A 26,748-nucleotide genomic window follows, 5' to 3' on the forward strand; every position below is an offset into this window, starting at 1 on the left:
CTAGTTCCCCCGCCTTTTCTAAATCCAGCCTGAACATCTGGAAGTTCTCAGTTCATGTACTGTTGAAGCCTGGCTTAGAGAATTTTGCTGGTGTGTGAGATGAGCGCAATTGTGCGATAGTTTGAACATTCTTTGCACTGCCTTTCTTTGGGATTGGAATGAAAGCTGACTTTTTTCAGTCCTGTGGCTACTGCTGAGTTTTCCAAGTTTACTGGTACACTGAATGCAGCACTTTAACAGCCTAATCTTTTAGGATTTGAAATAGCTCAGCTGGAATTCCATAACCTTCACTAGCTTTGTTCATAGAGAAGTTTCCTAAGGCCCACTTGACTTCGCACTCCAAAATATCTGGCTCTAGGTGAGTGATCACACCATTGTGGTTCTCTGGGTCATTAAGATCTTTTATGTATAGTTCTTCTGTGTATTCTTGCCACTCTTCTTAATATCTTCTGCTTCTGTTAGGCCCATATCATTTCTGTCCTTCATTGTGCCCATTTTTGCATTAAATGTTCCCTTGGTATCTCTAATTTTCTTGAAGAGATCTCTAGTCTTTCCCATTCTATTGTTTTCCTCTATTTTAGGAATCAGTCAACTAAAATGGACCGGAATGGGTGAATTTAATTCAGGTGATCATTCTATCTATACTGTGGGCAACAATCCCTTAGAAGAAATGGAGTAGCCATCATAGTCAACAAAAGAGAAATGCAGTACCTGAGGCAAACTCAAAACAGAAGAATGATCTCTGTAAGTCTCCAAAGCTAAGCCTTCAATATCACAGTAATCCAAGTCTATGCTCCAACACTAATGCTGAAGAAGCTGAAGTTGAATACTTTTATCAAGACCTATAAGACCTTCTAGAACACCAAAAAATGATGTCCTTTTCATCATAGGGGACTAGAAGGCAAAAGTAGAAAGTCAAGAGATCTCTGGAGTAATGAGCAAATTTGGCCTTGGAGTACAAAATGAAGCAGGGCAAAGCCCAACAAAGAGTTTTGCCAAGAGAATGCACAGGTCATAGCAAACACTCTCTTCTGACAACACAAGAGACCACTCTACACATGGACATCACCCTATGATCAATACTGAAATCAGATTAATTATATTCTTCACAGCAAAACATGGAGAAGCTCTATACAGTCAGCAAAAACAAGATTGGGAGCTGACTTGACTCTGATCATGAACTTCTTATTGAAAATTCAGACTTAAATTTAAAAAAGTAGGGAAAGTAGCCATTCAGGTATAACCTAAATCAAATCCCTTACATTACATTACATTACAGTAGAAATGACAAATAGATTCAAGGGATTAGATCCAACAGACCAAGTGCCTGAAGAACTATGGATGGAGGTTTATAACACTGTATAGGAGGCAGTAAGCAAAACTATCTCCAAGAAAAAGAAATGCAAAAACTCAAAATGGTTGTCTGAGGAGGCCCGTAAATAGCTGAGAAAAGAGAAGAAAGAAGGGCATTAAAATGAGTATTTATGAAACTACATAAGTCCATATGCAATCATTGCAATAATCATGCAAATTACTTAGAAGTTGGGGAGTTTCTCAAAGGCTGATGATGTATGAGACATAAAATGCTTATTGAATGATTGTTGAATCAAGGTCTTTATGAAAGTTAACATTTTAACTGTAAGACATTGATTAAGAAGTAGCAGCACCAGTGTAGGCGATGTATGATCACATGCTTCTAGGCATTAGCTAAACTTGAATTAGCAGTACTTTAAATAGGGATGGCTGCATTCCTAATTCATCATCATTGCGTGTGTAATTAATGCTCTGTGGGTATGCATAAAGTGACAGAAAGGGAGGCTCTTTTATTACTAGGTCACAGCTCAAGACAAGTCCAAGAAGCAGCAGCTTCAGACGTCAGATTCCTAATATCAAATGGCATCTGTCTTTTTCTTATATTTTATGATTACTGAATGATTTTTCAGAGGATGCTGTTGATAAAATTCACACGTGGTATTTTCAATGGGGCATTGTTAGAACAAAATGTTTTACATAAGCATGATGGACTATAAAAAAGGAAGATGAACAAATGCTTTGGTGATGGAAGCTGGAAGACTGACACACCTAATTTCCTTCTTAATAGGAAAGCAATAATACGGGACATTCTTCTTGGAAAGAGTGTCAAAACTATCTGCAAAGGGACGTGAACCCTCTTTTCAAATACTCTGAGACTAGAAACTCCAGAAACATGGATTTAGTGAAAACATATGAGAGCAATGCACATATAAGAAACACTGTAAATGGAAACTTACATTAACTAGTGTAAAATAGATAGCCAAGGGGAATTTGCTGTATGGCTCAGGAAACTCAAACAGGAGCTCTGTATCAGCCTAAAGGGGTAGGGTAGGAAGGGAGATGGAAGGGTTCAAAAGGGAGGGGATATATGTATACCTATGGCTGATTCATGTTGAAGCTTGACAGAAAACAACAAAATTCTGTAGAGCAATTATCCTTCAATTAAAAAACAAATAAAGTAAAAAATAATAAAGAAAAGAAACACTACTTTCAGTGAACCAGATGTTGCTATGGGTAAAAGCAATACAGTGTGATGGTGAAAGAGCTGGTGTTGCCTGGAGTCAGGCTGCTTGGTCTGAATTCCATCTCCTGTTGTTTATGAGCTGAAGGGCCTTGAACAAATTCCTTACTCTTTCTGCCTTAGTCTCATCTGTAAAATAGAAATAAAAATGCACTCACCTCACAGGGTTACTTAGGGGAATAAATAAGCAATTATATTTTAAACTACCTAATGAGTTAAAAATGTTAGGTATATAAATGCTACCTGTTGTTGTTGTTGCTACTGTTATTATTACTAGGCACATACTGATTTAGATTCAAGAACAAATATCCACTACTTTCATGTTCCTTTCCACTTATAGTTCTGAATCAGAACAGAACCACAAACAAGATACTGTCTTTTAGTGAATTCATTCATCTAATCACTCAGCCACCTACACCACTCACTGTTCAAATGGTATGTAAATTTTTACATGTTTTGGAATCAATTTTTTGGTTTAAGAAAACTCAAATTATCAGGCCAGTCAATGAAAAATTGTAGTTTACTATTAATTAGACTTTAAAGCTTTCTAAATGTTTACCTTCTTCTACCTCTGCATATATCGAAAAAAACACAAGGACATTTCCCTTTCTGAATTTTCAAACTAATCCTCTGTTAAGAATGGATTAGTCCAGAAGACAATGACTTTTTTAAAAAGCCTAAGATAAAGGATATTTAAGTAAAGGGAGGATATCTCCATTCAATATAAGTTCTTCTTTCACTATTTTGTCTCCAGTAGGAGACAATATGAATAAATGCATCAGTGAAAAAGCATGGCAGTTTGTTAATTTTCAGTCAAGGAGAAAAGCTAGGGGGCTTCTTTGACGGTCCAGTGGCTAAGACTCCGTGCTCTCAGTGCAGGGGGCCCTGGGTTCAATCCCTGGTCAGAGACCTAGATCTCAATGCCACAACTAAGAAGTTTCATGCCACAACTAAAGACACCAGTGCCACAACTAAGATCTGGCCCAGCCAAATAAATAAATACTTTTCTTAAAAAACGAGAAAAGCTAAACAGTCACAGTGCCACAGAGACTACAGGGAACTATGGAGCCTAGAATTTTGCTTGGAAATGCATGCTTTGTTTGTGCTTTATAAGATACTATTTCATCTATATTTACGTAATTATCATGAAGGACATAAATTCTTCATTCAAGTGGAACTTGCTAAAGTATGATTCATATTTGGCTAAATTTAGAATAAAATCATTTTTTTCCAAAAGTTAGCGTGATAGAACAGAATTCACATTCCAGGACTCATATTTTGAATATTAAATTTAATAGCTTTATCTCAAACACTTTCCTATATTTTTCAACACCTTTATTGTTAAAAGAAGCAGCCTATGGCTGATTCATGTTCATGTTTGACAGAAAAAATTAAAATTCTGTAAAGCAATCATCCTTCAATTAAAAAAAAATAAATTTTTAAAATACATTATTTAAAGAAAGGCAATCTAATACCACTCCATGGCAGCAGTGCTTGCTAAGGATTACCTAACAAAAAATTATAAACATTTTGTTATATAAAGGCTAATTCACCAAAGTAGGTATGCTCTGTTGTTAGTTTGAAAATCATTAATTTCATAATAAACATGTGCCAGTTGCAGTCCCAAAGAAGCAAGTGATGGGAGAAGAATTATGAAGTTTCATCTGTTCTTGTCTAAGGCTAAATGCTAGATTTGGGGTCTGGTCCAGGACTTGATCTGGCTATGGTGTGTAGTAGGTTTACACCTGATATCAGTTTAGGGCCTGTGTATGCAGTTTAGGATGTGTGGATCCTGCCAATCCAGGGTTTCCTAATTCTCCTAAGAGGACCCCTTTTAATGGCACACAGCCCCATCTGACAGAGGTAATATGTTTGTTATATATTAATTAAAATACATGTACCAGCAAGCCACCTTGAATTCATTAATTTAAAATGAATACACTTTAATAATCACAATCCTTAATACATTTAAAACATAGTATTAGATAGATATCAGACTATAAATATTATTTATATTTACTAAGTTTTTAAGAAAGAATCCCCAAACTGCAAGGGTTGGGAATTGCTGACCTGGCTGATGTCTTGAAGTTACTACCAGTTGGAAAATTCTATATGACTTGATTGTTTTCTTGCCAAACTGTCCTGCCTTAAATGTGTTGGGGGCCTTTAAGAGGAATTATGATTGTGCTTGATACTATGTTTATACATTTAAATGAAAGATTAATGAAAATGGTTCCCAATTATCAAAAAAAAAACAAGACTGTTTCGCGGAGGCAGCGGCCAGTCTTCCCTGATGTGTCATGACAGAGTCATTCTTGAAAGCTAATGGTTAGAAAATTGAGTAAACATAAAACCAATAAAGAGATTTCTTCACACAACATGAAATCAGCTTGTAGAGGAGCACATTGCTGTGGAAAATTTTGGGAGAAGCACAAGGATTTTTTCGTGATGATGGTATCTCCTGCTTGCAGGCATCAGCTACAAAATGAAAAAAATTCCTCCCCACATATCAATACCAAAGAGCTGACTATTGTCACGTGACCCCATTTTTTCCAATCTGTTCCCACCCCATCCTTCTTTTGCGTACACACCACGACACTATTTATTGAAATACAACATTAATTAGGACTAAGACAGTCTTCTTCCTGTCACTGTTTGTAAGTACTTGACAGGGGCCACTGTGCAAAATAATGAAATACTTCCAGCTGACCCCTCATCCTTTCCACTGAATTCTGCTTTAGTTTTTCAGACACTTGAGGGCTATTTCTTTTCCAAATCGAGTTTGTAAAACAAAAACCATCACGAACCAGCAGTCCCTTTTCCCAATTCTAATTTACCAAATTTGTGATCCCTATCAATGTTCCATTAAGCTAACCCACCTCCAGGATCACCTTTCTTGGTTCCATTTATTCTTTTAGAAAAGAGCAATTGACAAGTTACTTACTGCTTGTTTCCTTGCTGGGTTCAGAAATTAAACTCAGGAACTCCTGAGGCACAGGTAATCCTGCTTGTATCTTACCATACATTGATTCACTTAGCTCCTGGATACTGACCATCATCCTAACATGTATCTGCATATCATAACAGGCATTTTTAATGCATGCCAACTCTGTACTAGGCACTATGGGAAGCACTTTCACTATCTTCCTATGAGTTAGATACTATTAGTATCCCTAGTTTACATACGAGGAAACTGAAAGCGGTTAAAACACTTGTTCAAGGATTCACATGCAAACAATCTAAATCCAGAACCGAAGATCCTAACCACTGAGGGAAAGAGGAAACATGCTTCCAACATGAGTAAAGGACATCATTGATATGAAGGAAAACAAGTAGAAAGGAAGGAAAGGAGGGAGGGGAAAGGAAGAAAAGAAAAGAAAGAATGAAAAAAACAAAAAGGAAGAAAGAAAAGAGGAAAGGAATAACATGAAGATAAAAAAAGGTATAGAGTAATCAACATATGAGATTTCATTTCCTATTCAAGTATGCTGTCAGTATGTCAGGGAAGTATGGGGTTCCCTGATAGCTCAGCTGGTAAAGAATCCACCTGCAATGCAGGAGACCTGGGTTTGATCCCTGGGTTGGGAAGATCCCCTGGTGGAGGACATGGCAAATCACTCCGGTATTCTTACCTGGAGAATCCCCGCGGATTCTAGCTTGGTGGGCTATATAGTCCATGGGGTCACAGAGTCGGACACAACTGAGCAACTAAACACATCTCAGCATATGCTGTCAGTATTGCTATATTAACTCACTGTTTTTAGGACCTACAGGGTAAATACAACAACAAGTAAGGCAATTCATACATTTGAGCAGAGCCAAAGATAGGACTGACAAATAAGAAAAGTTAATTCAAAGTAGTTTCATCAGGTGTAAAGTACCATCTGGCATTCTATATCTAGTCTGCTGCTGCTGCTGCTAAGTCGCTTCAGTCGTGTCTGACTCTGTGTGACCCCATAGACGGCAGCCCGCTAGGCTCCTCTGTCCCTGGGATTCTCCAGGCAATATCTAGTCTAGCCGAAAGATAAACAACACAAGCTGTGACATATCAGAATGGAGAGAGAGGCCCCAGCAATCCAGGCCCTTGAGGAGAACCATGAAAGTGAATAGGTTTGGCTCTGTTTCTCCAAACTGGGACTCTGCTGGCTCAGGGAGGACAGCGGGAATAAGCAAAGGCAGAGTGTTTCCCAGCCTGCCTGCGGCTAGACAACTTGTCTTGGTGAACTAGCGCGAGTTGAAGTGGATAGATAAGTCTGTTGAGTTCACAATTGTGTCTGGTCTTCTCCAAAAGGCAATGGAAAGTCACTGAATGATTTTGTACAGAAGAGTGACAGCATTAAGGCAAAATTCAGGGAAGTTAAATTAAAAGCAGTAGGCTGATGGATGGGGAAAGCATCATTTAGGGGCTTTTCTTCATAATCACTACATTTGGAAGCCTTAAATGCTCGCAGCACGCTGGAAGCAGACGGGCTGCAAAGGAAGGTGTAGACACACACACACACGCAAAAAAAAACAAAACAAAACACCTCTGGAGGGTGGCGGGTGTGAATACAAGGAGCCACTGACAAATTTCAAGAACGTCCATAGGTCACTAATACACACACACACACACACACACACACACACACACACACACACACAGCTTTCCAAAAGCACGAACTGGGAGCTCCAGCCCTGGCCGAGACTGACTGACTCAAGCTAACGCCCGTCACCCAGAGCAACCCAAACCACCCACCATCCGGCAGGTGACCCCAAAAACCAACCCTTCTGGTCCACGCTCCCCATCTCCTCCCGCAGGAGCCAGGGAAGGAGATGGAAAAGTTTGGGGAGTAGTCCCCGGCTCACGAGAAGGGCATTTTCTCATTCCTCGGTCACTCTCAGGTGTTCAGAGCGGGAGGACGACATCCGGACCGTCCTCCGGCCACTCCTCCCCCGGGCCGATTATGAAACTGCGGGCACTTTGTACCTCACCCCGCTCGCTAGTGAGTACTCAGGCCCCTCCCCAGGCTAATAAAGGTCGCAGCGCGCGGCCGTGGAGCTCACTTGCCAGACACAGGCCGGGTGTCCGAGGGACGCGTGGTCCCGCGTAGCTCCAACCACCGCCGCCGCCGCAGCAGCCCAGCCGGACCCCTCCCGCAGCCCGCCGGAGCCCGCGTGTCCCCGCAGCCCCACGCACGCTCACCGCGAGAAGGATGGAGCCGCGCCGCGCCCGCCAGGTCCCCACGCTGCTGCTCGTCCTGGGTGAGTCCTCCGCCCCTTCCCGACGCAGAGGACGCGACTCGGGCGGCCCGGGGCGCAGTTGTCACTTTCCACCCGACTCCAGGGTCCTCCGCTTCCAGCCAGGTCTCTCCTTAGGCGGGGAGTCCGCTCCTTTCCTCCCGCTGCGGATGGAATGCGAGGGGGTAGGGGAGCGGGGACCGGTGTTCAATATGCCTTTCGCTCATCAAGGAACTTGGGCTGAGTGTTCTGCGTGAATTAATACAGCTCCGTGTTGGGAGAAATAAAAAGTTGAAAAGATCAGCCCCCGCCTTAGGAAAATCTGACAGTTCTAAGAAACCCAAAGACAAGGGAAAACTGGGGTGAGGGCGAAGACAGGAGGCGGGGGAAGGGACTAGACCCGCGCCTATAAAAGACCTTTGGGAAAGAAAAGCGGTTTCCTCCCGCCTGGCCTTCAGTTTTCTACATAAAGCGGGCTTCAGCTTTCTGCGGTGCTGGCGTGCGCCGGCGCCGGCTTCGCTGAAGCTCCGGACTCCACGAGTGTAAACGCAGCTCGCTCACCTGGAGCTGCAGGGACACGCGGGCCCTGCCGCTTCCGGTCCCCCTTCCCTCCCCCCTCCCCTAGACTCCCGGGCAGCGCTCTCATCACTTACAGTTCATTGCACTCTGCAGCCTGTAGTGGACACGACTGAACACACAAACACACACGCAGCTTGTGGTGGCTGAGCGTACTTTAATGCATGTCTTTTTATTTGAGATAATTCAGTTGTTGGTTGTGTTTTTTTTTTTTTTGGACAGAGGGGGAAAAAATCCTTATGTAACTTTACTGGTTTTGAAAAAAAAATAATGCTAATTCCTAAACTTCAAGAAGAGTTTGGAGCTGTTATGAAAATTTTCCTAAGGAAATAAAGGTTGCCAATCTCGCGTTATTTCTGGGATTGCAAAGAGGCGAATTCCCCTAACTCTGCCTGTGCAGGATGTGACAGTTAAATTATTATTTCGACACACCTTATCTTAGGCGTTAGGAGACCTAATGACATGAATACTATGCATACTTGTAACTTACTTGTCCAAGTTCAAGAACATAGGTGGGAACTGGATCTGTGGTTTCTACCAAAATGTCTAAGAATAACTTGCTAGGAGTTTCTCAGTAAATAATGTGGCTTTGCTATCTTTGTTATGAAGTCTTCCTAGAGTTAGATGTCAACCTAGAGGTCAGAATAGCTTAACACTTTTTTTTCCCCCCTACCTGTAAGGTTGCTTTGAACAATGCAAATGTCTGTTCTGGGCCACTGGTTGAGTATTCTAACTTGAGACATCAAGATCCTATGAATATCCTGGTAACTACCCACTTGGCTTATGTGTTGTGTGTGTTTTTGTTGTCATAAAAATGCTTAACTCCTTTATTGCATTACTTAATTATAGTTCACCTATTTCATCAGCTGCCAAGCCCATTTCTAAATGAGCTCGGTCAGTTTCTGTTTTCCCAGTTTGTTTAGGTATTTCTCTGCCACTAGCAAAGTTCCTGTTTGAAGTTCTGTATCATATCTCTACACTCTATTCAAGTATGCAAGTCCAATAGTCTTATTCCAAAGCACATGGAAAAAAGGCAAGGCCAAATGCGCTTTCTGAAATTGCCATTTCCCCCGTAAACTAAAGAGTACCTAGAAATGCTTTTCCCAAACATCTATCCTTCAAGAAAAAGAGACATTCATTTGAGTTTTCAGCAAACATTTTATTATTGCCTTTTTTGTGTGTGGAATTTATATGTATTTGTGTCTGTGGAAAAAAATACAGACACTTTCATTTCCATCTTCTGCCTCCAACACATGCAGATTTAAATTGCTACACACACCCCACAATCATTTGGTCACTTTTACATTTTATAAATATTTGATATTGATGGTTCCCGAATAAAAAGGAAAAAAAATGTATATTGAGTCTGCAATTAATGTTTAGGGTCTCTTGATCTAAAAATCAAACGTGTTCAAGGATACCTAAATGGGCTTTTGAGCATGCTCCTGAACGACAGATCCAAGACAATTTATCCATACTTCATTGCACAATGATAGAGAATTGACAGAATAAACATTCTTTCTTGAAATCTGAGAAGCATAGATCTCAGTGAGGCAATGGCTTGCCTTAGAGCTTTCCTTTTGACCCTGAGAGTTTATGAGCTGCCTGGTGTTGGCACAACCTGAGATGACACATCGCAGGCAGAAACACGATGACAGGCCTCTCCGGTCTGGCTTTTGACCCAGGCACCCTAGCTGCCTTCCGCATCATCTTGCCATATAAGCAACTTGGGTAATTGGGGTGTGTGGTTCAGCCCTGAGACCCAAATCCAGGCTCTGGGAAGGCAGATGCCTCCTGTGAACTAACCATGTTGTGTGTGAGGTGATACATGTATTTTTCCATGTATCCTTTACTCCTTAAACTAACTATATGAGGTATAGATGATTAGCCCAGTTTGACAAATGGAGAAACCAAGGTTCAGTGATGTCAGATACCTTAAAAGGACTTAGAGACAGCAAATGTCAAGGTCATTCTGGGTCAATGTGTAAAGAGCCAGAGGTTTTCAGAGTTAGTTATCAGGAGCATAATAAAGTAACTGGTTCTAATAGAGAAGTCCTAGAGTAGTGTGGGGATTGCTGCAGAGCTTAGGACCTGTTATGGGTACTAGCATATGTGCAAAAATGGTACCTGATGGTATCACTCAAAAAACCATGCACAGAAAAGATGAGATTATTTCTTAAAGCTCTGCTCAGATATGTTACATTTTTACTTAACCTATATTCAGCATTTTTAATACCCAGGAAATGACTTTATTATGAAGCAATCATTGACGTCAGTTGACTGAGACCTTTGTTTCTATTTTTATAGTTTCCTAGATGTATGTTAAGTAAAGCAGTCAGGGAGAAGGAAACCCACATTCTTTTTATTCCCTGGATCATTCACAATGTTGTGAACTGAATGTAATATTGACAAGGGATCAAGCTGGAATCGCAGCGTACTTTATTAACAGTGAGAAAATAGACCTGCTTATCTGGTTTTTTTAAAAAAGTGCAATGGTCCCATAGTCACTTTGGAAAACTTGAATTTGAATGTCTTCTGTTCATTTTTGCCCAGGAATCTCCCATTTCCTGGTGAACGATCACCCAGGAGATGCAACTGTCATGTAGGAAATCCTCTCTGAAGGGACTGTAAATTTAGGTGTGGTCCCCTCATCTGCCAGTCTCCACTCTGAATATAGGCCTATGCAAATTCCCATGGCTGTAACTGCTGTTGGAGACATTCCTTCCGAAGACAATGGGAAGACTCCTCAAAGCCATAATAGGACAGCTCCTCAGGGAGGAGCACCCTGACAGCCATTGCCTTCATATGGCAGTTCTGGAACCTTTGGAAAATGAAGTAACACAACAGACTCAGTGTCCTCTGGCGATGCAGTTTATGTTAAGGCTGGATGTCTGGTTTCAGGGCAAATAAAGTTTCAGTGGCATTCTAGGTTAAAGCATTAACTAGGATACTGTTAATAATACCCAAGATAGCTTGATAATTGTCCAGAAAAAAAGTTAGCTCAATTATTTAGGTCTAAAAGCCTGAATTTTAAACTTGAGGAATGAAAGTTAAGTGAAATACAAATCTTTTTGAAAATCCTCAGGATAAGGGGAAAAGTCTCTCTTTCTCGTATGTATGAATAAATGTGTATATGTATAAGTTTATATACACACGTGTGTATCATACTTTACAGTTTTGCATTGAGACATAATATATAGAATGCAGTTTCACATCCTGCTTCTTTTATTTCATGCTTTTGGAAAGATTTATTCCTCCTTGAGCTTTCTCATCTGTAAAATGGAGATTATAATGACTATGATGTTAGGTTATTGTATATGGATGTTATAAATATCATAATATTAAAAATAACAGAGAAACAGTTTTAAAGTTAGCGTTGTTATCCGTAGTAGTAAGTGTTGTTTTAGGAAAATGCCTCATTTGATCTTTGTAACTCCCTTTTAGCCAGGAGAGGCATTATTTTTCCCAGTTTATAAATGACAAGACACACTTTAAAAGGAGTTACACAGCATGTAAGGCTCCTTTTTAAAATATGGTGTGCCATCTACTGTGGATGCTCCCAATTCACTTCACTTTTGGTGAAAGTTCTACTCATCCTTTAAGACTGAAGAAAAATATCAGGGCTTCTCTGATACCTCCCTCCATCTTTCTCTCACCACTGGGAAATTAATGTGCAGTCTGCCTGGCGGGCCCCCCCGCACCGCTCCCCGCCCCCTACCGCTTTGCTTCTCTCTGAATCCTCCTATCCTACTCTTTTGTTATCACACTGTAAGCGTGTATCCCGCCCTGTCTTTCCTTACTGATGCTCAGCTTTTGTCATTCACATTGTAACAGACTTATGTTAACCAGTCAATGACTATCATTGGAGGGATGATGAGAATGGTGCTCTATTTAGGGTTCTTAGCACTCTGTTTTGACTCAGACAGCTGTTCTTTGAAAATGTGCTTGCAAAGTCAAATATTTTGGCAGAACAATAGTTTTTGAAAATTCAATTGTTTAATAATAAAGCTGAACACTTTTTCTTCCTTGTTTTCCCCATTTCTATCTCAATGTAGTCTGTATTCAATGACAGTATGCCTAACAAAATTTAAGTGTATCAGCACTGTGTGTGTGTGGATGGATGTGTGTATACGTGTATTTGTGTGTGAGAGAGAGAGAGAGGGAGGGAGGGAGATAGGGCAATGATGGATAATGAATGATGGATAATCAGCAAGAAAAAGTATTATTTTAGAAATGAGAGTAACCTTAATCTAATCTAAATTCTCTCTCTCCTACTCCACCCTGCTCCCCGGTGATATTTTCAGAGATAAAGGAAACCTAGCGGCAGTGAGATAAAGAGTCTCTGAGCTAGAACTAGCTCCATACCTCATGGATCTGCCGGGAGGGTTTTCCAGCCTTGGGTCTATTTACACTATGGACTGGATAGTTCTATGTTGTGGACTGTTCTATGCATTGCAGGGCATTTAGCAGCAATCCTGGTCTCTACCCACTAGATGTCAGTAGCAGCTCTGGATGTGACAACCCAAAATATTTCCCACGTTGCTAAATGTCTCTGGTTGGCAAAATTACTCCGGGGTGAGAAGCACAAGCTGACGTTTTCCATTGCTAGGAAACATTGCCGCTCCTAAGTTGCAGTTCGAATAATCAGTGCTTGAGTTACTAAGACAAATAAAATTCATGTTAATGGTAATCTCATTGCAGATATGAAAGCAATTCTGACGTTAAAAAAATCAACTTAGCAAGTTTTATTGCCAATTTAATACCATTTTCCCTGAATAATGATGAATCTTGTTTATGATGCAGTCATTCATTCTTTCTCCAATCATTGCATTGCTAACCACCCCATGCCTCCTTTCATAATTCAGTTCTCTTGACTCCCGCAAGACTGAACTTTCCTTTTTCCTCCAATTTCCTTGGTCATTTCTATCCACTCCTTGTCACCTATTTCCAAAGTTCTATGATTTTCCATTCCATACTTTTTCCCTTGGAACATTTGAATGACTTCTATCTTTTAAAGGTAGTATTTCCTTATAAGACTTTCAAATAGATCCTGTCAATTCCATTCCTATTCTTTTACTCAAGATCTTTTTCCCCAGGTACCTCGTATAAATAAATGATATATGAACTTCAGACCCAGATTCCTTCATTCGTTATGTCCTCCTTCATGTCTGCTAGCTGCAAACACTGCCACAAATCTGCTGTCTTGCCTATGTTATCTACTCTTTTAATGGCACCACCTTCCTTGGTATTTTCTGGTCAGAAACGTGGTATCATCTATGAAGTTACTCCTTCCCTCACCACCACCTGGGATCTCGCCTCTACTTAGAACAGAAGCTATGCCCTTTGCATCAGTTTACTTTTCAGCATCTTGTTCAGTATCATGCATATAGAAGTCTCTTGGTAGATATTTGTTGAACAAATATTATTAGAAACAGATAATTACTAAAAAGTTAGTAGAAGTTAAGTTGCTTTCCTTCCCTCTCGTTTATCAAGTGTAACTAAGCCCTTCCCACCCTTCTTTTATGCTAAGGATGCACATATGCTTTGCACAAAAGTTGAAGTCTCCAATGTTAACCAAAAAATATATTTTCACAAAATAAAATTTCTTAGCAGCTCCCATTATGCTAGGTGCATCACACAGATTCTTGGAATGAAATGTAATTAGCCTTAAGGCTTTTAAAATTATCTTTTATGTACTTATTTTCTCCTCTTTCCTTTCTTTTTTTTGATACATACTGATGAAAACACTATCCTTTTGCAAATTCATTTTTGGCAATGGGCTTCTGTAAAGAATGAATAATAACAATAGTTAGTATGCTTCTAAAAATGTTAAGTTTTCAAAGTTGTAGGCCACAATAAATATGACTGTAAGGAAGGAAGAAAAGGCAAATGGCACACACTTATCCAAACTGTTTCTCCTTTAGAAGATTTTTCTTTTGAGACAATAATGTAATAGCAATTTAAATTTCTGAATTGAATCAATGGGGATACATGTAAGAAGCAAGATGGAAGGGGGTAAAGATAGAAAAGGTGCTAAAAGGATCTTCTGTGAAATATTATCTTGAAGAAAAAAATACATTTTCAATAGATAATTTGAAATAATACCCTAGAGATGAATCTTTGGTTTTAGAGGTTGCACGTTTAGAGCTCTTAAGTTACAAAATTTCGAAACATCCAGATTAGTACAAATTGTATACTTTATTCAGTAATTGATATGCTTTCTCCTATATTATGAGAACATTTCCATTATGAATAAGATAGACAGCTTTAAATCCATTTTTATGATAAAATAAGCTCTAGTTTCATATTTTGACACATGATTCTTGATTTGAATAGTTTTAAGTATAGTATTGTATGATAACCAAAATATATGAGCATTTTGAAGTATGATTTAGAAATTACTGCCAGAATTGAAGAGTTATTTAATGTCTCTGAACTGAAAACTATGGCCTATTACATCTTCTCTTGACACTTTACAAGGAAGATCTTATGGCTGTATTTGAAATTCAAAATTAAAGACTTATTTGTAATCTGTCATTATATCAACCTCTGGTTTCATTCTGTTATCCTGTTTTTATCTAAATAGTTACTGTTGGCTTTTACATTTACTTTTTAATGATTCTTAGTGGTAAAGTTAACATTAAAAGCTGTAGAAAGAAGATGATTGCTGGCAGGAAGCAAGGTTTATGCTATATAGATATACATTATGATATGTATATACTATTATATATGCTATTCTCTGAGAAATAGGCTGTTACTAGAAAGTACTTTCAGTAGGTCTTTTCAGTGTCTGATGTGGTAACAGAACTTACAGTTATTTTAACTTTATCTAATAGTGGAATTTAAGACAAAAAGACATCTGGAAATGATGAAGGCATATTCACTCCTTGAAAGAAAGTATACAAGACCTAACAAGCCTAGTATGTTAAAGACAAATCCTAAAATTACAGACTGCCCTGGAAGAAGGTAGAAAACTAACAGTCTTGTGAGTAGGTAGGCATGTGACCAAGCAGAAGTGTGAACAAAGAGGATTTTGCTGCCTGTTTGGGCTGGGCAATTACTATGATTCATAATGAGTTTGCTGTTCTGGTCTAAATATCCTAAAAGGTTAAATTAGGAAAATAAGGTGCATTCTTTTCATTCTGTAACCCATCTCATTTTATTTTGGGTCATTTTTATTTGACTTGATTGCTATTCAGGAGAGTCATTTTATCTCTGAGAATTGCAGTTGATGATCGCAGAATAGGCTTGGTTAACCAGTCACCAAATCTCAGTCTCCATCTAGATGGCCCCTCAGTGTGGCCAGAAGGAAGCAAGGACAAAGGAAACCGTATGCAATAAAAGGGACGTTTTCTACCTGTAGCATTCCTTCTGAAGGTCAGGCATGTGCTTTTCACTTAATGCCCCATGGCCCAGGACATTTGCCCCCCCCCCACCCCCAATGGGGTGATGGCACTCAGCCTCTCCCACTTGCTGTCCCCAGTATTGTGTAAGGTGTAGGCTCAGCCCTGACTCACAGAGTAGAGGTGATTTGTATCCTGTGAGTCACAGGTGCCACTTCCTGCTGGCATATTTGAGATTTCACTGAAACAAATCTCTGAAAGGTGAAGGTAGATGAATAGGTGAGCTTTAAATTCCTGAAACCCATTTGGAAATTGGACAGAAATAATGGGCTCCAAAGACAGTTTTGTTTTCATAACATTATTGACATAGAAGTTCCAATGGCTAATTTTGTGTTTACAAATTACCATTTAGCGTGGAATTCCTCTGTATCATAGTTACCAATGTAGGGCTGGCCACCAATCTGTTTGCTGGCATTATCCAAACTCTATATCCAAATAATATCATAGGGTTGTATTTTCTCAGCAGGGACCCATGGTCAAGATCAAAAATTCAAATATAAGATTTGCAGTTGACCTAGAGAAAGATCATTATGTTCAATTAACACTAAAGTCATGAAAAACTGAAAGATTAAGGAAATATACAGATAAGACTTCAGCATGTATCTCTGTATGACTTTAATGAGTAGTGATTTATAATTGGATATGAATGCTGGATGTTAAAATTCTCCATGGGTTAACTTTTCCAATCTTTTGATCGCTCCCCACAATTCCTTTACCCCTTTTTGCAAGGCCCTGGGCTAAATGTGAGGTTGAGGAAAGCTTGAAAACCACTTTTGAAGCAATAAAGCTGTGTGGGTGAACACATGATTTAGAACCAATTTTGGTAGTTCACTTAGAACCAATTTTGGTAATTCTTCCCAAGTGGTGCTAGTGGTAAAGAATCTGTGTGCCAGAGCAGGAGACACAAAAGATGCGTGTCTTATCCCTGGGTCATTGGAAAGATCCCCTGGAGAAGGAAACTGCAACCCACTCCAGTATTCTGGCCTGGAAAATTCCATGGACAGAGGAGCCTGGCCGGCTATAGTCCATGGGGTCGCAAAGAGTCAGACACGACTGAGCTCACATAAGAATTGAACACAGTAGTTCATTGACTACATATATCTATGATTAAAGTGTAATCTAAACACTGTCATTTGAGAACTACACTTAAAATCATTTACAGTTCCATCTATAAAATACCCGGATGTGGGATTAATGTACCAAGTCTCATAGAAACCATCTTGAGAGATGGACTATGTCCAAGGGAGCGTCACAGGTTAGGACAGCCCAGTTTTTGTGGAGGCACGCCCTGCCCTGAACATTCTTTAATTCACAAAGACAAATATTTCACTTGTGGCTTGACCAACTGGAACAAAGTTTCCAACAGTGGAAAAACTAACAATATGAAAAACCTTTGAGAAACAAAAAAAACAACTAATAAGCAACACCTCAGAGCAATTAGCTGTATTTTATCATAACAGTTGCAGGTTGCATTTGTAAGCAGTTCTGAACAGGAAAGGCTAGTGTCTGATTTCTGCAAAGAATGAAGAAACGATCCTTTTCAGAGAAATGTGCATTTGCACAGTGGACCTGGCCGGCCCTTTTGCAGTAGGAGAATAGATAATATCTCCTTCCATCAGTTGAAGAGCCGTGGAGGAATCGGAATGTCAGGGATGTAAAAACACACATTTAAAACTCCAGCTTGTGTTGAGCAGATTGTGTAAATTAAAGGAAGTAATTCTTTACGAGTGAAAGTTTATGGCAAAATTATATCGAGAAGTAGAATGATATTGGCTTGGATAAAACTCTAGCTAATTCACCCCTGAAAAAATGTGTGGACAAAGTTATCCTTTTCCATCTCTGTTCAACTGACAGTGGAATCCAAATTTTAGCCTTTTTTTTTTTTTTTTGGTCATTTAAGAAAGATTTTTTTTTTCCCCCTGTAAGGACAATCAAAGTATCATTTATATTGTAGGAGAAATATGAAGCGGGGAGGTGATAGTTCTAAACTTTCCAAAATATATTTTCAATCACTGAAAGATTATGAGACTCAGTGTCATAAGATGTACTCCTAACCCTTATCTTCTATAATCTCTAGATAATTGGTCTTGGATAAGACATTTAATTTAACTACACTGCAGTTATTGAGGTCAACATAACTACTTCACAGGATTATAATCAGTGTCAAGTTTGAAACATTAAGAAATTACAAACTCTGATGCTTCTGTTTTACCCAAATCATACTCAATTTGCTTAACATGTACACACCTCCTCTGATTGTGAAAAAATAAAATTCTTTATTATATGGAATAATTATCCTTTAAAATACCAAAGTACAGAGAGATTTATAACCTTGTTATAGACCAGTAGATGGCAACCCACTCCAGTCCTCTTGCCTGGAAAATCCCATGGACAGAGGAGCCTGGTAGCCTGCAGTCCATGGGGTCGCTAAGAGTCGGACTGAGTGCACTCTAAGAGTGCACGACTGAGTGACTTCACTTTCACTTTTCACTTTCATGCATTGCAGAAGGAAATGGCAACCCACTCCAGTATTCTTCCTGGAGAATCCCAGGGATAGAGAAGCCCAGTGGGCTGCCGTCTCTGGGGTCGCAGAGTCGGACACGACTGAAGCGACGTAGCAGTAGCAGCAGCATAAACCGGTAGAGGGCACTATCCACATGTGCATATGCTAAAAACAAGCTTGCTGTTGAATGGCATGGAACATTCATGAATCTCATTTCGTTTAATTCTCCCCCGACTCTATAATTTGGGGAAATTGAGATCCAGAGAATTTAATTAATTTGTCCAAAATTGCATAGCTCAGGTTTTCTCCCAGGATTGCCTTTCCACCATGCTTTGTTGCCTCTTTATGGCGTTAAATACTCTGCTTCAGTTATATTTAGCTGAGTTCATTCCCTGTAATGTCCATTATGCTCTAGTGTTATTGCCTGTTTCCAAATTCTGTAATGTGGCCAACAAACAACATTGCTGTGTACTCTGAAGAAAGTTACTTAAACTCTTTATGCCTCACTTTTCTCATATGGCTAATGGGAAGAACAGTAATGTCTTCTTCAGAGAGTCACTGGGTGGATTAAAGAGATAGTATAGGTAAGGATGGGCTTCCCTGGTGACTCAGACGGTAAAGAATCGTACTGCGATGCTGGATTCTCAGGTTCGATCCCTGGGTCAGGAAGATCCCCTGGAGAAGAAAATGGCTACCCACTCCAGTATTTTTGGGGCTTCCCTGGTGGCTCAGACCATAAAAAAATCTAGATGCCCACACATAGTACATGGTCAAGAAATGTCAACTGCTGCCAACTACTACCACCACCACCACCACCAATAATGTTTATTATATAACAGTTACTCATATAACCTGGAACGAGTGATTAAAGAGCAAATACATGACTCCTAAGAAGAAGAGTAAAACTCTCTGCAGTAAACCTTCCTGCAATTAAAAGGATTCTTCCTATTCTTTCCATGCAATTCCCTATTCCTTCCATGCAATTCACAAACTTCTTGAGTCATCCTGGTGCCAGTTCCCCAAAGTTTATCTTTTCAGGGGAGACACACAATGAAACACCTTGTTAATCTCTTATTGAATGACAGAAGCTGTATTCTAAGGCTCAGTATGGTTCATATAGCATGTGTATTCCTTCCCATATTGGATAAAATATGTTCTGACTTTACTTAGATTACATATTGTTCATTAAAATCTATAAATATTTTCATGTGTAATACAAAGAGTACCTTAGGTACTTAAATCAACAACTGATGTATCTTCAGTTGAGAGTCCTATTTCATTGTGACCATAAATAGAAGCTGAGTTTTATTTGAAGCCTTCTTTGTGATAGGTTCTACTTTGGATCATTGCTCTGAACACATCATGAAGTAAAACGGTGGAAATTTTCCAGTTGCTAAGCTTCTTAAGAAATCAAATGTTAAAACCAGGTCTTTGAAAAAGTTACTGTGCAATGTTTGGAGCAGGTCAAGTTTGTAACTCTGAATGTAATGCCAAGGCTTTTACCATGGGACACAGAGCTGGGTGTTCATTTATTTTCAGTGATATACCTGTTTCCATGAATTATTTTCTTTCAGGGTTTAGATGGATCAAATTCTTGAAATAATCAAAAGAAATCTGCAAATATTGTAATTATGTGGAAATCTGGTCAGAGTTTCTTTCTTGAAGCATTAGTTATATATTTTGTTTTTCTCCATAAATAGTTTTCTATCTTCTTCAAGCAGTCTTCAGTACAACTGTGATTCCTTCATGTATCCCAGGAGAGTCGGGAGATAACTGCACAGCATTAGGTAAGCCCAGCTTTGTCAATGTTGCATCAAATAATTATGCATTCTTAACAGAAATGTAAACTTAAAGACTATAAATAAGAGATAGTGGGAAAAAGAGGGGGGAATAGCTACTCTATTAACAAAAGAACTCAATGATCTGGAAAAATTATATATAAGGAGTAACTGGAGGCAAAGGGACCGGATATCTAGTTGTATGTGAAGATTTGATCTTAAAGAGAGGGAACAAAGAAAATCAGATTCCCTTTGATCATTTCAGAGCTTTGCTATGAAACCATTGGGAGAGGTTGGATCCCAGGCAAAATAGGCAAATTTGAGCTTTGTACACAGTAGATCAAGTATTTCGTTGTTATTTTTTTGTAAAAGGAACAAATGATGTCCTTTATTTTGAGTTACAGCATTCATTCAGAAACTATCTATAGAGTACTTAATATAACCCAAATACTGTGCTTAGGTGGCATCAGTGGTAAAGAAGTAGCCTGCCAATGCAGGAGATGTAAGAGATGTGGGTTTGATCCCTGGGTAGGGAAGATCCCCTGGAGAAGAGCATGGCAACCCCCTCCAGTATTCTTGCCTGGAAAATCCCATGGATAGAGGAACCTGATGGGCTATGGTCCACAGTCTCACAAAGAGCCAGACACGACTGAAGCAACTTAGCATACGTGCACACAGATAAGTGGTGCAATCTTACCTTTGGACCCCAGAGGACTCTGACTATGGTTCAGGAGAGATCTGCTTTATGTTCAGTCTGAGTTACTGAATTCAAAGTTATTCTGAGTAACCAGAGTAGTACACCTCCTTTCTTGTCCTTCCTCACTATACTCTAGAGGTTTGGTCTGCCTCGCTCCCTATTTTTGGCTATTTGAACAAGAGTATTACAGTCAAGATGCCTTGTTTGATTATTTCATATAGATTCTTCAAATTTTAGATTCTTTAATATTTTAGTAATAAAACATTCTAGGGATTCCTTGGTGGTCCAATGGTTAAGACTCTACGCTTCAACTGCAGGGGGCATGGGTTCAATCCCTGGTTTGGGAACTAAGATCCCACATGCCACATGGCAAAAATAGTAAATAAACTGTAAAAAAAAAAAAAAAAAGCTCTTAATAAAATATTCTAAAGTAAATTTTATATGTAGGTTGTAGCGCTGTTCTAAAGAGGCTACTATTTTCATGGTTGTATTTGTGTAACCAAGGCATTTATAAGTCAGGGTTTGTTTAGGTCATGTTCAGCTCTTATCATTAGAGACTTTGATTGATTTTGGGTTTGGGATGGTGGTTTAGTCATAAGTCATGTCTGATTCTTTTGACCCAATAGGACTGTAGCCTGTCAGGTTCTTCCATGGGACTTTCCAGGCAAGAATACTGGAGTGGGTTGCCATTTCCTTCTCCAGGGGATCTTCCTGACCCAGGGATCAAACCCTAGTCTCAAGCATTGCAGGCGGATCCTTTACCAACTGAGCTACCAGAGAATGCACACCAAAACAAGTCTTGTTGGCTTAAAACCCGCTATAGATTTAAGCTGTCTTAAATTAATGGATTCAGCTTGTAAATGTCAGAATTACTTGAAAAAATTAGACACCCTTATTTGGATAAGTGAATAACCGTAAAGTATTATGATTTTTCGTGTGTGCCTTCAACTTACCTTTTCTAACCTTAAACATTGTCTTTTGAGAATTATTATTCCCAGTTTTTATTTTGTTTAGTCCATTTTCCTTTGGGAATCCAGTGTTTTGCTTATTGGTCTAGAGAGGATGATAACTAAAGTGACTTTTTGTCCACAAATGCCTGAGAATGGTTACTATTATGAAAGGATGATACTATTTCAAAGAAAGTAACAGAATACATTCCACTTTCCTTTTCTTTCACAGTTCAAACTGAAGATAATCCACGTGTGGCTCAAGTGTCAATAACAAAGTGCAGTGCTGACATGAATGGCTACTGTTTGCATGGACAGTGTATCTACCTGGTAGACATGAGTGAAAATTACTGCAGGTAATGTGCCAAACAAAAACAGGCAATATTTTAAAAAACCACATTGTCTCTCTTTTATCTTCTTAATAAGTACTCTATTATTTCCCTGGGCTGCAGTTTTTAGTATTATTAGCATGCAATTTGTATTTACTATTAGAAACTTTATTGAGTTTTTCTTTTAAGTTGTGCTGTGTGTGCTAAGTCGCTTCAGTTGTATCTGACTCTTTGCAACCCTATGGACTGTAGCCCACCAGGCTCCTCGGTCCATGGGATTCTCCAGGCAAGAATACCAGAATGGGTAGCCATTCCCTTCTCCAGGGGATCTTCTTGACCCAGGGATCGAACCCAGCTCTCTTATGCCTTCTGCATTGGCAGGAGGGTTCTTTACCACTGGTGCCACCTTCTTTTACGTTGGGGAACAAATAGTAGGACAAATGGTAGTTATCAGATTATACAGATACTTCAGGGGTGTGGAGTGGGGAGGGCTTCAGATATCTTCCTCTCACACTTACCACAAGAGCAGGTCAACTTTTAATCTTTTCACTGGACTTATATGTCAGCTATTGTTACAAGCATTGACTCCACTGATTTAGACAAAAAGCACCTCAAACCCACACAACTTACAAAACACCATCCACATTGGCAGCTGAATCAGACTATCATTTTAATATAACAGTTTTGAGAGCTTCATGGGGCTCTTTTATCAAAGTTGGGCCAGCTTTCAGGTCAGTCTTTGAATTCATCTTTACAACTTTTGGCAGACCTTGTTGATATCTTGCATTATAGTGTGAGATGACCTCTTATGAAACTAATTCAGAACCAAGATTTCTTTTTTTAATATAAATTTATTTATTTTAATTGGAGGTTAATTACTTTACAATATTGTATTGGTTTTGCCATACATCAACATGAATCCGCCACAGGTATACACGTGTTCCCCATCCTGAACCCCCCTCCCTCCTCCCTCCCTGTACCATCCCTCTGGGTCATCCCAGTGCACCAGCCCCAAGCATCCAGTATCATGCATTGAATCTGGACTGGTGATTCGATTCATATATGATATTATACATGTTTCAATGCCACTCTCCCAAATCATCCCACCCTCTCCCTCTCCCACAGAGTCCAAAAGACTGTTCTATACATCTGTGTCTCTTTTGCTGTCTCACATACAGGGTTATCGTTACCATCTTTCTAAATTCAATATATATGCATTAGGATACTGTATTGGTGTTTTTCTTTCTGTCTTACTTCACTCTGTATAATAGGCTCTAGTTTCATCCACCTCATTAGAACTGATTCAAATGTATTCTTTTTAATGGCTGAGTAATGCTCCAAAAATAATTGATCTTTCTCTCCCATTGTCCTTTAGGTGTGAAGTGGGTTACACTGGTGTCCGGTGTGAGCATTTCTTTTTAACCGTCCAAAAACCTCTGAGCAAAGAATATGTGGCTTTGACTGTGATTCTTGTTATCTTGTTCCTTGTCATAGTTGCTGGTTCCATATACTACTTCTGCAGATGGTAAGCCAGTGTTTTTTAACACTCTTCTTTTGTAAATTACCTTTATACAAGACACACAAACTGGGTAAAAATATGGCAAAGTATTATTTAGTGGGAAAAGACAGACTCTGCACTAAAGATATTTTTAAGGAAGTTTCAGCAGCAGAACATCTGGACTTGACTCTGTTTGGGGCTCTGTTATTTATTACCTTTGTGACCTTATACAACTTAAACTAAGAGTATCAGTTCCTTCCTTTATAAAATACAAATAGAAATCCTTATTCACATTAATGACAGGATTACTGTCAGTATTGAGTATAACACATGCAAAAGTAAATCATAAGGCATCATGCCAATGTTAAATTTAGCCACTTGAATTCAATTTATTAGATTGAAGTTTGTATTTCATAAAATATACCTTGTAAATTAATAACCCCAGAGGCTTAGGATCTTAAAATTTAAGACAGACTAGTAGAAACGAGTATCCAGATAATTGTAAGAGTTACTTTTAAAAATTGGTTCATGCCAGTCCCTTAAAATTCCATCTTCAACACTCCATCTTCGTGTATAGTTCTGTACTGATATATGCTGATAACTGAGTGGGCATTGAAACTTTTGAAAATCTGATATCAGATTGGCTGTTTTTTAAGGTTAGTATCAGGAATAGTATGACTTAAATAGTGTGTGTGTTCAGTCTTATCCAACTCTTTGAGACCCCATGGACTGTAGCTTGCCAGGCTCCTCTGTCCATGGACTTTTCCATGCAAGAATACTGGAGCGGGTTGTCATTTCCTACTGCGAGGGAACATCCTGATCCAGGAATCAAAACTGAGTCTCTTGAGTTTCCTGCATTGGCAGGCTGGCTCTTTACCACCATGCCACCTGGGAAGCCCTACTTAATAGTAGCTGCCTTTAAAATGTCTCCATGAAATCCTTCTTACTTTGGAAGGGCTACAAATTTTTCAGTCTACATTTGAGTGAATTTTATTTTATTTTTGCTGAAAATAATGCACTTCTACTTTTGAAGCTCCAAAAATGTTACTACAAGATTAAATTTATTTGGTTCGTGTTTACTTCTAAGTATTCATCAAATTATTATAATACCTTTTTAATTAGTCACGATCACATAACTGAATATTATTACAACTGAAACACACCTGAAAGGTGTTTAACTACAATTCTTTCTTTTCGAAAGATGAGAGAGTGAGACCCAGAGAGGTGAATTGATATGCCCTGGCTTGTCTAGTTGACAAGTAGCCAGATCAAGGTTAAACAAAGGTTTTCCTAATTGTGGTTTTCAACTAAGCAAAAACATTATGCAGTTTCCTTAAGTCTACATGATTCATCTTCAAAATGGGTAGAAAATGAACTCAAAATATTAGGTAGATAGCTTTAATGAATGAATGAAGCTTTAATGAATGAGTGAATGAAGATTCTGAACCACTAGATTTATGAATCCTAGCTAGGAGAACTTGCCAGGTTATGTAATCCATTTTACTTTACTTTTTTCATCTGTAAAATGAGGTTGATAATGCTAAGTGTAAGGATAAAATAAAAAATGAATATATAGCACTTAAAACATTGTCAGTCACGTAGTAATTGCCTGATAAATGTTATTTTAATTTTTATTGGTGATAACATTACATCAAAATGATAGGTAGAATACAATAGTGATATTCAAAGTATTTGTACTTTTTTTCTTATTTGTAATAAGGAAAGAAGGAAGAAAAAGGGAAGAGAAGACAGAGAAAAAGAAAAAAATGATAACAGTCCAGGATTAAATGTGGTCACATGCTGTCCTGGAATTTTACAATTTTCATGACCATCTCCTCTGAGAAGTTCTTTAACTGCATTTCACCATTTCCTCCCAAAATTATTTGTCCAGGGAAACTACTCCTTGCCCCCTCCCTCTTTTCTCACCTTCGGCCTAAACCTGGTTACCTGTGTCATTTTGGAAGCACCGTGCTAAAGTACCTTTAGAGTCCAAGTATTTGTTTCTTTTGTTAGCATACTTTACTTTTATTACCGTTAACTACATTGCTAATGATTTCATTTCTGAATATTTCTAGGTACAGAAATCGAAAAAGTAAAGAACCCAAGAAGGAATATGAAAGAGTGACCTCAGGGGATCCAGCATTGCCGCAAGTCTGAATGGTGCCATTAAGCTTATGGGCAGGAATGCACTGCATGCCTGGTTATGTTAATATTCTTATTTTATTAATAATATTTATGTGGGGTCATATGTTAAGTCAACAATGATGTATTTTTTAATATGCTAAGAAAAGTTTTTATTTTTGTTTTATTTTTAACAGATTGCTAATGTATAATGTACAAAAAATATTTAATATAGAAGGAAAGTGGATATTTTTGTAAGAAATCCTTTTCTGGGCTACATGCTTTACTGAAAACTTTTTTGCCTGGTGTACAGTACATAGGAGTGAGCAATGCCCAGTTCACTGTTGAGAAGGTGTAAGCGTGTGACAGATTTCTATAAGCCGAAAATATGGTCAAACCAATTTAATATATTTTTCTACTCCTCGAATCAATGATAATTGGTTTGACTATATCAGAGTTTGGTGTTTGAGTTGGCACCACTGTGCCATGCTTTGAAACAGTAATGCTATGGGAACTGGGGAGAAGCAAATATAGATCTTGGGCTAAACACTACGCCCTCTGCTCCCTCCACTCACACATCCTCACTGTTTACTGCGTGGAAGGATGGTGTGCAATTCTCTACGCCCATTCACAACTCCTATGGATATTAGTCATCCATCTAATACAGGGGTCTCCAACCCCCGGCCACAGACTGCTCCCAGTCCACAGCTGGTTAGGAATGGGCCACACATCTGAAGGTGAGTGGCAGGCAAGCAAGCAAAGCTTCATCTGTATTTACAGCCTCTCCCCATCACTCACTTCTCCCTGGTGCATAGGAAAATAGTCTTCCACAAAACCCATCCCTGGAGCCGAAAAGGTTGGGGACTGCTAATCTAATAGATTTTCCTTAAGAAAATGAATTGATAAAACTTTTACCATCTTTTATGTAATTTTATGTATAGCTTCACAATGTCCTCTTTTTTTTTTTCAGTACATTTATGCTAGGTAACTGTTGCTCATGAACTAATAAAAAAGTCCACACATGAAGCCAAAATTTGTGCTTCTTTTTTGAAGAGTATTTATTTCTATATGAACTTTGCTGAAGAATTCTACAATTAAATTAGTCCAAAATTTGATGGACTAAGT

At 38.9% G+C, this 26,748-nt stretch overlaps 1 protein-coding gene across 1 annotated transcript; it reads left to right on the forward strand.

The window, feature by feature from the left end:
- The first annotated feature begins 9,998 nt into the window (after positions 1-9,998).
- On the forward strand, positions 9,999-25,659 carry EREG (epiregulin). Its single transcript, XM_052641781.1, has 6 exons — positions 9,999-10,078; positions 15,547-15,677; positions 19,954-20,040; positions 21,908-22,031; positions 23,380-23,529; positions 25,578-25,659. The coding sequence occupies exons 1-6, from the start codon at positions 9,999-10,001 to the stop codon at positions 25,657-25,659; spliced, it is 654 nt and encodes a 217-aa protein (XP_052497741.1).
- Positions 25,660-26,748: the final 1,089 nt, after the last annotated feature.

Source organism: Budorcas taxicolor, chromosome 6, assembly GCF_023091745.1.
Source record: "Budorcas taxicolor isolate Tak-1 chromosome 6, Takin1.1, whole genome shotgun sequence".
NCBI lineage: Eukaryota > Metazoa > Chordata > Mammalia > Artiodactyla > Bovidae > Budorcas > Budorcas taxicolor.